General features: G+C 40.4%; 2 protein-coding genes across 2 annotated transcripts; one reads left to right on the forward strand and one right to left on the reverse strand.

Annotated features, from left to right (window-relative positions):
* Window positions 1-1,169: 1,169 nt before the first annotated feature.
* LOC141780982 (zinc-binding protein A33) lies at window positions 1,170-5,281 on the forward strand. Its single transcript, XM_074656470.1, has 7 exons — window positions 1,170-1,828; window positions 2,037-2,132; window positions 2,219-2,449; window positions 2,744-2,766; window positions 2,858-2,976; window positions 3,071-4,574; window positions 4,630-5,281. Exons 1-6 carry the CDS (start codon window positions 1,439-1,441, stop codon window positions 3,607-3,609), a joined length of 1,398 nt encoding a protein of 465 aa, XP_074512571.1. The 5' UTR covers window positions 1,170-1,438; the 3' UTR covers window positions 3,610-4,574; window positions 4,630-5,281.
* A 91-nt stretch (window positions 5,282-5,372) lies between these two features.
* On the reverse strand, window positions 5,373-13,001 carry LOC141780983 (G-protein coupled receptor 183-like). The gene is made up of 2 exons (XM_074656471.1): window positions 9,906-13,001; window positions 5,373-7,250 (listed from the first exon to the last, which is right to left on the reverse strand). Exon 2 carries the CDS (start codon window positions 7,225-7,227, stop codon window positions 6,268-6,270), a length of 960 nt encoding a protein of 319 aa, XP_074512572.1. The 5' UTR covers window positions 7,228-7,250; window positions 9,906-13,001; the 3' UTR covers window positions 5,373-6,267.

The raw sequence follows: 13,001 nt of genomic DNA on the forward strand, positions 1-13,001 counted from the left end.
ATTATTTCTAAGTTATCACGCCAATCTGTTTAACTGAGCCAACACTGTATGTGAACACTGACTAGGCCTGAAAGGCATACACCATACTGCACACTGTTGGGTTTTTACATTCAGAATCAAGGACACCTCTCACATTTTATTAAAACCTGTCACTTTCAATAACAACCTGCACCAACATGTGTACACACAATGCCACTCCTCTTCAGAAAAAGTAGGCTTTCAGATCAGATGTTCACTGGGTTGTTTAGTCTATTTTTAGCTGTCACATATTTCACATTCTGCTTTCAGAAAAGAAAAAAACCTCTGGTCCTGTAACATGTGAGCAAATATTGACCTGCAGCTAAAATGTTGTCAAGACAAACACTAATTATGTAACACACATGCATATTAGGCGGATATAGTCACATATAGGGATGCACAGATCCAACTTTTTCAGTCCTGATAGCGATAGCGATACCTGGGCTTTGGGTATCAGCCAATACCGAGTACCGATCCGATACCAGTGTTTAGTTAATAATCTGTACGCCTCACTGTGTGGAAGTGACTGGGATCATTCTTTTATGTGTAAGGCAACATCAGACTTGACTTAAACATTACTTTCCTATTTTTGCAAAAGAAAATGTAACAAATGAATACATAGATATACATTTACTGTGCATTCACTGAATTGTTATTAAAATAATAAATCATACTCCAACAAGAATTAAAATTCAAGTATATAATGTATATAGTATATAAACATAAAGTTGAATTGATTAGATCGGCTCCATTGTCACCGATACCCGGATCCAGCTATTTGAGTCAGTATCAGCCCTGTAGCGGTATCGGTATCGGTGCATCCCATGTCACATACTGTCACAACCAATATGATCTATAACCTGTTTTATCTAGAATACATTAACAACAAAGTTTTAAAAAGTGACTTGTTGTTAGTACAGTAAAATCCTGTTTCTTTCTGAGCAGGTTTAGCCACTAAATTCACTGATGTATGAAATGGGTATATTGTTTTTACCCGACCATCCCCTGTTTTAATAACTACTCCATGAATTAATGATTCAAAACGTTTGGCTAGTGTGCCGCCTTGGGTTGTTAACAACACTGAACCATTCATACATACATATCCTGAATGATGACATTCCAAACATCCAGTTACCAACCAACAACTGGCCAATAAGGCTTTACTTCCTGTCTCCCAGCACGGCTACGTACAGTGTTGTTTCACAGTGCTGCATGATTTGAGTTACTCCCACCAAAGTCATGCACAGGAAAACCAAGATTTGCTACTTCATGTCAAGAACAATAGACAGGCTGTTAGTGTGCTCTGAGGCTTTCAGGAGACGAGTTTAACTGGGCGCGCTAAATTATGTTATTAAGGACTTAATACACGAGGACTTTTGAAGTGTGGATTTCCTACATTGTACGTGACGAGCTGCTGATCATGTCACTCCCAGAGGAGGATCTCACATGCCCGATATGCCGTGACATCTTTACAGACCCGGTGTTGCTGCCATGTAGCCACAGCTTCTGCAGGAGCTGTCTGAAGCGCTGCTGGGAAATGGGCGTACGTGAGTGTCCTGTGTGCAGGAAGAGAGCCTCCAAGGCCGGTCCTTCCACCAATCTGGCTCTGAGAAACGTCTGTGAGGCTCTTGTGCAGGCCAGGAGGAGCTCAGTGCTGGAGGACGAGAAGATGAACTGTAATCTGCACGGGGAGAAGTTAAAACTCTTCTGTCTGGTGGACAAACAGCCCATCTGTGTGGTGTGTCAGTCGTCCAAACTGCACAAGGGTCACGACTGCTCGCCAATAGAAGAGGCATTGCTGGACTGCAAGGTAAGGGAGATAAGTATATCATTGTGTTTCCCAGCTGCGTTGTAAAAGCAACTGAACTAAACCTTACCCTTAAGTATTCAAGGTAACACCTAAAGGTAGAATGCTGTCCCACAAGTCTGTCCTGATTGTGATCCACACAGTTATTTTTCAGTGGTGGTAAAAACACTGAAAAAACTGAAACATTATTTGATCTTTGCGGGTTTTTCAGGATGAACTCGCTTCAGCCCTCAAGAACTTGCAAGATAAAGTGGACAGCCTCAAAAGAATCCACATGACCTCTGCAGACATGTTGAAGTACATCAAGGTAACTGTGAAGAGATGTGAAGAGATGTTTGGTTTTGAATAAAAAAAAAAAAATCAGGTCAATTAAAGCGTGATTTGCTCTCTCAGAGTCAGGCGCTGGACACGCAGAGACTGATCAAGAGCCACTTCGAGCAGCTCCATCAAGTCCTCCACGAAGAGGAATCGGCCAGAATAGCGGTGGTGAAGAAAGAAGAAGAAGAGAAGACGGCAGGACTGAAGGATAAGTTTAAAGAGCTTTCAGCAGAAGTGCTGTCGCTCACAGAGATCATCTTAGTCATACAGGAGCAGCTGAAAGAAGAAGATATGATCCTGTTGAAGGTCCGTACACTCAAGTATACATCAACTTTTTAAAGGAACAGTGTCTACCATTTAGGGGGATCTATTGGCAGAAATGGAATATAATATTAATACGTATGTTTCCTTTAGTGTATAGTCACCTGATAATAAGAATTGTTGTGTTTTTGTTAGCTTAGACTGACCTGTTATCTACATAGGAAGCGAGTCCGCCATGTTTCTACAGTAGCCCAGAACAGACAAACCACAGAGTTAACTTCTTCCTGCTTTTGCTCAAAACTTCCCACCTTGACTGTGATTATTTTTTCTGTTTTCCAGAATTTCAAAGACACCCAGGACAGGTAGGTCAACAAAGTTATGGATTCACACTCTTTGTGTTGACTATGACATATTCTCAGTGTAAAATATCTTAATATATCTTTTTTATCACAGAGAAAGAAGCCTGGCTCTCGGTTCAGACAACATGTCCGGGTTACTGATTGATGTGACCAAGCATGTCTGCAACCTCAAGTATAAAGTCTGGGAGAAAATGCTGGATCATATCGACTATAGTGAGTACACGTCTTCAGGTTCAGAGGCCGAAAGAGTAGAATTGTACAACCTTGTTTAATGCATCAATCTTTCTGCTGGTATCCTGTCTTTCAGCTCCTGTGACTCTGGATCCAAACACAGCACACCCCTGCCTCATCCTGTCTGACGACCTCACTTCCCTCCACTACTCAAAGCAGTACAGCTGTTGCCCTGACAACCCAGAGCGCTTCCACATCAGCGCCGAAGTGGTAGGCATGGCCGCGCTGGGCTCAGGAAGCCACCACTGGGTCGTGGAGACAGGAAGTAATCAGGACTGGCTCCTGGGCGTGGCCTCTGTGTCCGTACCCAGAGACACTGAGGTCTCCGCTCGGCCTGAGAATGGCTTCTGGACTTTGTGTTTCAGGGACGGAGAGTTCAGGGCGATGACTTCGCCGCCCACCCCGCTGACAGTTACAAGTGCGCCCGAACAAGTCAAAGTGCAACTGGATTACAACAAAGGGATGGTGTCTTTCTTTGACCCCGCTGACGACACACTCATTTATGAATTCACACAAACATTCACAGAAACTTTACTTCCATATATTTACACACAGTGCAGTCATCCAATGAGAATAATGCCAGAGAAGGTACTTGTCACAATGTTGCGTCAATAAGGGGATGAAGGATTTATTAATTATGTAAGAAAATATGATCCCAGATCTGTTTTGATAGATGAGATCAATGTCCAAGAATTATAGTTGGGATGATGTAATGTTAACTTCTCTCACAGAAAGCACGTATTCTTCATCCAAGTCATTTTGCAGCTTCAAAAACACATTGTTATTGTTACTTATTCCTCCTTAAAGGAATAGTCCAACATTTTGGGAAATACATTTATTCACTTTTTTAGCTGAGAGCTACATAAGAAGATTGATATCACTCACATGTCTGTAGCTTAGCATAGCATTCATATTAACTCTTCTCGGGAACACGATAAACACGACCCCATTTGAAGGCAACATAAGTGGACGTAATCATCGTGACATCACCCATTTGAAGCCTCGAGTTCGGCATTTTGGCCATCACCATCTTGTTTTATTGCAACCAGACGTGACACGAGAGGGTAGAGCTAAGTAAAACCGAACGCTGAAAAAGACATTTTTAGATGACCAAAAAGGTTATAATTAACTTTCATGAACAGAAAACACATTGTGAAAGGGTTAAAGTTGTAAGACGAAAACACGGACAACTCCCAGACCGGACAACGCCGTGGTAGCAAGCTGTCAATCACAAGGTAGCCACGCCCTAAAACATACCCTGCTTTATGGTCTATTGACTCTAAATGGGACCATAATTTACTAAATGAACATCATGCTGTATTGAAGAAGACTTGAAACTAGCGATTGAGACCATAAACTCATGTTTACAATGTTTACTGAGGTATAAATCAAGTGAAAAGTAGGCTCATTTTCTCATAGACTTCTATACAATCAGATTTCTTTTTGCAACCAGAGGAGTCGCCCCCTGCTGGCTATTAGAAAGAATGCAAGTTTAAGGCACTTCCGCATTGGCTTCACTTTTCAGACCCGGAGGTTGCCCACTGGTGGTATTAATCTTCTCATCAAGGGTCTTGTATGCTGTAGGCCAGTGGTTCTCATGGGGGTTTCAGGGGTCCCAAGAAAAATGGGGAATAGTTTATCTCCTCAACTGTAGTTGACAACTATACAATTCTGGTCTTAATCATATCTAACAACCAAAATCTTTTCAGATGGAGGTCCCTGGAGCAAAATCTAACTTAAAACAAATAAGCCCATTTCCCAAAATGTAGAACTATTCCTTTAACAGCAAAATTGCTAATATATATAAGAGGCTAAATATACATTGCTCAGTGTGGTGGAAGAGGGGAGAGCACATAAATATGAAGTTATAGGTTCGTCCATAACTGGGTTTTTTGGTGTGCAGCAAGCCCTTTCTTTATTGTTTTATTGTTTTGAATTACCTGCGACTTACATCTGAATGAATGATGCTGCTGTGCAGGTGTTCTATGATTCCTCTATTAATGATAACCATATTATGTTGGACTCGGATGAGGGAGACGTTTCTCAACCATTCAGCACCATGCACTTTAAGGAATGCACATCACACACGGAGAGATTATTAGACTGTACAGTTCAGTTTATTGGTCTCTTTTGTACACATGATGGCGCCAAAGTCAAGCAAATATTTTGAAGGATTTCATTACAGTGGAGACGACTTTGAACACATAAACTTAGTGTTGTTTGTAGAAATGAATCTTCCTGAACAAGATCACTTTATGAAAACATGAAATTAAAATGTAGATTTTTCCACTTGTTGACTCATTATCGATGCATATTTTTTATTTTTACAATCATAGCTTTTGTCAGGATTGCTTTCTCACACTCCACATAAAAAATCGATTCAGTTAAAACCAGGACTGTCAATCAATTAAAAATATTCAATCGCAAAGACTGTCTATAGTTAATCGCAATTAAATTGCACATCTTTTATCTGTTTAAAATTTACCTTATATGGAGATTTGTCACGTATTTAATACTCTTATCAACATGGGAGTGGGCAAATAGTGTTGCTTTATGCAGTGTATAAGTGCTGAGAACATTATGATAGAAGTACTGTATATGATGGCCATTCCCATGCTCTATTATGTCTCATAAATTGTTGCAGCAAATTTTGGGTTGATACCATTTGTTACACAGATTTGGTGCTAAATCTAATAATTATTTTACCACTCGAGAAATGATAAAATGATCAATAATCCCTCCAAAATACCACATTAAGTCACCAAGACCTTGAGGAACAGCATAGAAAAAGCCATGCTGTGATTTGATATCAAAAACTTTTGACATTTGGAAACTAGAAACTGCTCAGAAAGCCCCTTATTATCAACATAGGAGTGGGGAAATATGCTTGCTTTATGCAAATTTATGTACAGAATTTATTGTTGGAAATCAATTAAAAACACAAAACAATGACAAATATTGTTCAGAAACCCGCTACAACATCGGAAAGACCGACGGCGGCCCATCTGATTTTTTAAGAGGTTAATTAACTAGTTGCGTTAATTCGTTAAAGAAATTAGTGGCGTTAAAACTAATTTGCGTTATCGCGTTGACTTTGACAGCCCTAGTTAAAACACACATTTTGAAAATAATCAGACAAGTCACAGAAAAAAAAAACATGAATTCACAGTTGTCTTGTATATTCGCAGTATTCAGTGTCTTCTCTCACAGCTTGTCTTTAGAGACAGATGTTAAACTGAGCATCCATGATGTTCAGTATGTGTATTAGGTCTCTTAAGCAGGTGAGTTCTGTGCAGGTGGTGTTTGGTTGTTCTCCACAGAGACACAGCTGCAGCACTTGGCATCTGAGAGGAAAGGCACCTTCTCCAGACGAGACAGATAGACGAGCGGCTGGATGGTGCTGCTGATGTTGAGGAAAGCGAAGCCCACAGGCTGCACGTAGCAGCGAAACACATCCGGGGAGTAGTAGTCTTCAAAAGGAAACAGCGCTACAAGCGGCAGGTAGTTACATATGATGATACAAAGGATAGAGAGCACCATCTTGAAGGCCCTCTTCTTCAAGGGTTGCATCTTGTCTTTCCCTGGTCCACGGGACTTCTTCAGGGCCCACAGGATGCTCACGTTACACACGGCCATCCAAGTAAACGCCGCCAGGATCTCGCCGGTGAACACTTTCTCGAAGTTGGGGAGGCCTCCCACGACCTTGGCTGCGGAGTAGGCAAAGGTGAGGCAGTACACCAGCACTGAGAGGCTCAACCTGTACTTGATGTGCTTGAGCCGCCCAAACATAATTGGGAAGAGCACAGCCACGAAGCGATCCAGGCAGATACAGGAGAGAAACAACGGCCCGCTCGTGTCTTTAACGCCGTAGGAGAACTTGATGGCGGACCACACCTCTCTGCTCTGCCAGAGGTAGATGTTAAGGAAGCTGATGGGGGTCATGGCACCGAAGTAGGCGTCCATCAAGGCCAGGCAGCCCAAGAATATGTCAGACGTGGTGGGTGTTTTGCGATTACGGATGAGGATCGCAATGACAAGCAAGTTGGCCGGGATTCCCACGATTACGTTGATGCACTGCAGGGTCAGGTCAAAGAGAATGCCTTCTACCTGCTCATCGCACCCGTCGACCACACTGAAGGGTTTCACTGTGGCGTTGAGGTCAGCGGTGGCGTTTAGAGGGAGTCGGGTCGGGAGAGAAGTCGAGTTCAGCGGTGAAGATACATTTCTCGCCATGATTCTGTAACTGTAAAAGGATTCTGATGGGAGAAGAATAAGAATAGTAGTGAGAGTTTACATTTTTATCACAATACAATTTCCTATTAACCTTTTCCACTCCACCCCTCTTTTTTATAAACCCATTTTTGTCTTTTTTAGGGGAGATCAGGGGGACTTTAGGAGGAGATAGCAGGTCAACAGTAGATGTCACATAGAAGTGGTGTACATCATCTGAAAGCTGGGAACCTGAAGATTAATTTGAGATGCAGCTCAGCACTGTGTGTCAAGTTGTTCATAAATCAGATATTAGAAGATTAATTAATTCAAATATATTGCGAGAGTGTATAAGGGTTTAGAACATTATGATGGAAGTATATGATGGTCATTCCCATGCTCTATTATGTCTCATAAGTTTTTGCAGCAATTTTTTGGGTTGATACCATTTGTTACACAGATTTGGTGTTAGATTTAGCCATTTTTTACCACTCAAGAATTGTTAAAAATTATCAATAATCCCTCCAAAATACCACATTAAGACATCAAGACCTTGAGGGACACCATAGAAAAAGCCATGCTGTGATTTGGTATCAAAAACTTTTGACATTTGGAGATTTCTGCAAGAATTTCATTTTTTGGAGATTGGATAGCGAGCACTTCTGTTCTGGAAACTGCTCAGAAACCCTCTTATTGTCAATCTACCTATAGGAAAGCCATCCATCCTCTGAATGCTCTAGGTCTCTAGTTTGTGACTGTAAAGTTTCATGAGGCTGTGATCATCCTAGAGGTCACCACAGGTCATTTTATACAGTGAGGTCAAGTTTCAAAAAATGGTCTCAATATAATGAAATGGCTACTATTAGGACTAACATCATCACACATGAATACAGTTGGGCTCTTTGGATCCACAAGAGTCCCAGCTTTACAGTGATACCCAATTTATGTAATTCCAAGACTTTGGTATTTTTGCTTGAAAAATTGACCAAAACGATTTGAATGCAGGACTTGTGCTTGAAATGGAATATAATAATATTTGAGTAAAGGATCTGAATACTTCCTTATCTGTTTATGTAGACCTGTATTTGAAGAGTTGCACAGTTATTTACTGTTTTCACACTCATGGACTGGATTTGCATCATTCACAAAGAACCGGTGACTCACTTTGTGCTTCCTCGCCGTCATAGGTTCTAATTTGCATTTGTCTCTGTGGACTCTTTAAGCCCGACCACGTCTGCGCTGCACAACACTCAAAAGAGCTGTGTCACATATTTACAAGTTAGCCATTAACCTGAGGGATCAGTGAAATTCGCCGTATCCAAACAATGATTACAATAAATACACAAATTGGCTGTTGAATAGACACATCTGTACACAAAAGCCCATCAATAAGTCCTATTAATGTGAAGATTAAAATGTTCAGGGTTTTGACTCTGTTTCCAATAAAATAAAAAAATGAATAAAAAACAGCAAAATATCATTAAAATGTATACTTTTCCCCTTATTTTGGATGGAAATTCTTCATATTTTAACTCCTATTTTCAGTTTAGGGCGCTCTTAAATGGCTCAAAAAACAGGGACCCTTATACTGCATGCAAAAAACTGCATGTGATTATCATAAAGTGGGCATGTCTGTAAAGGGGAGACTCGTGGGTACCCATGGAACCCATTTTCATTCACATCTCGAGGTCAGAGGTCAAGGGACCCCTTTGAAAATCATGCCAGTTTTTCCTCGACAAAATGTATCCTAACTTTGGAGCGTTATTTTGCTAACATGTCATGGTTTGTGCCTCTAAAACTAAGCCTACTACAGCCTCTGAAAGACAGTAAAAGGTCTCAGAGGTGTTTATCAAGGGGATACGTCATCTTGTTTTCTAGCTCAGTACAAATGATCCCGCCTGCGTCACGTCAAACATACTGTTGTTCATTAGAATCTGTGTTTCTAATCTGCCGAGAAGTTTATTCTCAGTAGAGTTAAACCAGCCGCAGAGTAAAACGAGACGGTTCCCAGAGAGAAACAAAAACACCTTAAAAACACCGTCAGGGCTTCTCCTCGGGCTGTTATCCTGTTATTGTGTCTGCGTGGACCTTCCTCTGGGAAAAGACTCCCGTATGCACCAGGGACATCTAACTCATTTAAGGGACTCGTACTAAAAGCCCCGCCCTTTCACAGCAGAATAAAAGGGCAGCTATTTCCCAAATTAAAATGGCAAGGTTCAGATTCTGCATGTAGACAATAGCTTCAGACTATTGTTAGTGAGGGCAGTGGGGATTTCCTGGAGCTCTTAAAAGCCTGTTTCTGACATTTAGATATTCCTAAAGCTAATTTCTGATCAGAAAAGGACAATAAGCTGGAAAATAAATGTAATAATGGCTGGATTGGTGGACTAATAACTGGGAGGAAACCATTCCAGGTGTCCTGAGCCCTGAGCTCAGAGTTTCTTTCTACAGGAGGACCACAAAAGGAAGATTTTTTTAATACATGCCCTAAATGTCAGGTTTCATTCTGTGCTCCGGGACTATTTACTGAGTCAGGCTGATTTTCATCTTCTCATGCAGTACACCTGAGCTCCCTCCACTGAGCCGACTACTGGAGCCAGAGGCTGTGATCGTTCCTTGTGCAGCCATCAAGGGGCCTAATTCTGCTTTAATGTGGACCTTTTCTTGGCCTCTCTCCCTCAGTGGACGCCGGTGTTTCTCACCTCACTCCGCTGCCGGCTCAACCTCAGGCCACACTCGCTCCTGTGGGGCTAATCACACTGACGGAGGAGTGAAGCTCTTCGCCGAGATGGTCGTCCCTGGAGACGGCAGACTTAAATCAATTGTGTTTTTCTTCAGGCATATCTGCTGAAGATGAAATAAACAAGAACAGAATATTAAACAGTGTTTTGGAGCATTTAATTAGATGCTGAAAACCCAGCAGTATAATGAACTGTTTTACATCCATTAAAAGTGACTTGTTTTGTTAAAAATGTAAAAGTTGGAAACTATTTGTGACAGATTTTTAACATTTCTTCCACCGTTTGTTATTCTTAACATTGATTATTACACGTCTTTGTTGAATACTTGATTCTGATTGGTCAATCACGGCGTCCTACGGTCTGTTATTTCTTTACAGAAGACTGTTGCTATGTATATCAGACCGTTGCTATGGACGCAATTCTGATGTCGGACTCTGGCGGACCATTTTTGTGTAAAAATATTGATTTCTTAAGTAAGTAGCTGTGTAATAAGCGAGAAAATGTACAGCTAGCTAGTCATCGTTGTGAAATAAACCCTTTCAGGGCGATGCGGCGGTTTATTTCACAACAATGACCGGCTCATTGTAGATTATCCCTTACTTAATCATAGTAAAAGATGTACAAAGATGTATTAGTAAAAGTAAAAACACTTATAACATATTTATTCTGTTTTTTTCTGTCTTGCATTTCTATTCAGAAGTTTGAGGATATATTCAGATTAATTATCTTATCAGATTTCATAAAATATTTCAAATGAAAGTACAAAGATGTTCTTACTCAAGATTAAAAACACTTTAACAGCTGCGCACACATTAAATACTCAAATTTTGTTATTGAGTATAATTATTCCATGCATAAAGATCTTCATCAGCGAGAGTATTAAAGTAATATAAAGTATTTGATGTTGCATGGAGCGTGAGGTGAGGGGAAACCCACTTAAACTCAATACATCCACATTGTTTTATCCACAATTATTTGCAAAATGGAGTGAACCATTTCTCTAGGTCTCTAGGTTAATCTGAATAAAACAAATGCATCGTATTAATCTCAGTAAATAATATCAAACTGATGCAACCAAATTTCAACAATTAGACAATGCTACGTCTCTTTTAAGGTCATATATTGATTGAAATACTTTGATTAGACAAAAAAACTAAAACATTTCACAAATTCTAACTGACCTGTGGAGCTTTTTAAGAGTTAGTATTGTTTTTACTCACCAGTGCGGAGTATTCTTCTGCGCTGTGTAGTATCAGCGGTTCATTTATGAGTTGTCTGAAGTGTCGTGAATTTGACGCTGACAGGGAGGGGAGGATCTCCAGGAGGTTTTTGATGTCATGAGGGAATAGTGACTCTCCCAGACGAAGCCTCTTTAATAAGATGCATCCAGCAGCGGAGTATTTAAAACAAAGGGGGCATGTCTGAAGACCTGATCCTGAAGATCTGGTATTCAAATTTGGAGACTTTACTTGAGTATTTCCATATTTCCAAGTTAAATTTTCGGTACATAATAAGTGAATATATTGTAATTTTAGTCGTATATTGTCCCTCTTGTGTCCCTCCTGGTTGCAAAACAACAAGATGGCGAAGGCCAAAAACCAAGATGGCAATGGACAAAATGTCAAACTCGAGGCTTCGAAACGGTAGTCCACAAACCAATGGGTGACGTCACGGTGACTACGTCCACTTCTTATATCCAGTGTATGATTGTAACTACCTTATGGCACTGGGAGCATCTTCCCGTTAGTGGAGACGCTGAGCACAGTTGCACAAGAGCCTGTGTGTGAGTATGTGTCAGGATGTATTGGGATTGATTGTTTTATAGGTTGGTTAATTGCATTTTAGCCTCTGCTTAGGTGAGTAGAACCCAATGTTCTGTTCCCTTGTGATCACAAAGATAAACCCACATTGATCCATTGTCTAACTGATGAATTACCAGATAGAAAGAGAGACTCAGAGAACAGGATCCTGTCATTTGGTTGCTTTACCTCTGTTTAGTCTAGGGGGGCAGTAGTGGTCTGCACTTCATACTAGATATGTGATGCGGGCAGCAGGGTTTCATCAAGAGAACTTGAAGCTTTTGCAAACATGACATGATTTTATATTAAATTTAACAACTCAACATGATCTTCTGGCATCACCCACAGTGTCAGTGCTGCCAGGGCAAGGGAAATAAATTACATATCCATTGGAGAATGTGTTTACGAAGAATCAAATAAATAAGACAAACCACACACAACAATATGAAATCTAATCTTGGATAAATCTACTTCAATTTGATATTTTTAGTATTCAATCAGGATCAATCTATTTATATAAAAAGGCACTGGAACAAAGGATATATTCTGCTCCGGTGGTTCATATAATTGTAACAGAGCTGAGTCACGTCTTACATAAACACATTGTAAAATCATGCTGTTAGGAAACCTCTCCCTCGTTCTCTTATTTCCTGTCTCAAATGCATTAATGTTAGCAACAGGGCACGGCTGCAGGAGGCAGTGTATAGTACATGGTATCAGTCATGATCTGGCTTTTGCATATATTTCCCTGCGGGCGGTCAAGATGCCAAAACCAAAATAATAACATGCCTCGTTCTTTGCACTGTGCAGAAACCACTGAATCACCACATAGTGAAATCTTTAGTTCAGACATAGAAAAGAACATCATGAAAATACAACATCTATTGTAATGCAGTTAAGATGTAACAATAATGATTGTAAACAATCATCTCGACAACTATTGGATGGATTGACAGGAATTTTGGCACACACAATAATGTTTCCCTCAACTATAATCACTCGGTAATCCTTTTGCTTTTTATCTATAGCGCCACCATCAGGTCAATATTTTTCATTTTTTATTTTGGTTTATGACCAAACACCTGCAAAATAACAATCTCAACAACAGCTGTACTAATATGCAAATTTGTAGTAGTAGTGGTGACAATAAAGAAAAGGTTAGTATGCTAACACACATGCTAAGATGGTGAACATGGTCAACATTATGCCTGCATCATGTAAGTAGGTATAATGCTGCTATCTTGCATACTCTTACTGT

The sequence above is a fragment of the Sebastes fasciatus genome, chromosome 13, assembly GCF_043250625.1.
Source record: "Sebastes fasciatus isolate fSebFas1 chromosome 13, fSebFas1.pri, whole genome shotgun sequence".
NCBI classification, from domain to species: domain Eukaryota; kingdom Metazoa; phylum Chordata; class Actinopteri; order Perciformes; family Sebastidae; genus Sebastes; species Sebastes fasciatus.

Excerpts from the sequence above, each read along its gene's own strand:
- LOC141780982 (XM_074656470.1), top strand. The coding sequence starts at position 1,439 with ATGTCACTCCCAGAGGAGGATCTCACATGCCCGATATGCCGTGACATC. Across the intron at positions 2,133-2,218 it reads ACATGTTGAAGTACATCAAG|AGTCAGGCGCTGGACACGCA; the intron begins GTAACTGTGAAG and ends TTGCTCTCTCAG. Across the intron at positions 2,977-3,070 it reads GCTGGATCATATCGACTATA|CTCCTGTGACTCTGGATCCA; the intron begins GTGAGTACACGT and ends CCTGTCTTTCAG.
- LOC141780983 (XM_074656471.1), bottom strand. The coding sequence starts at position 7,227 with ATGGCGAGAAATGTATCTTCACCGCTGAACTCGACTTCTCTCCCGACC.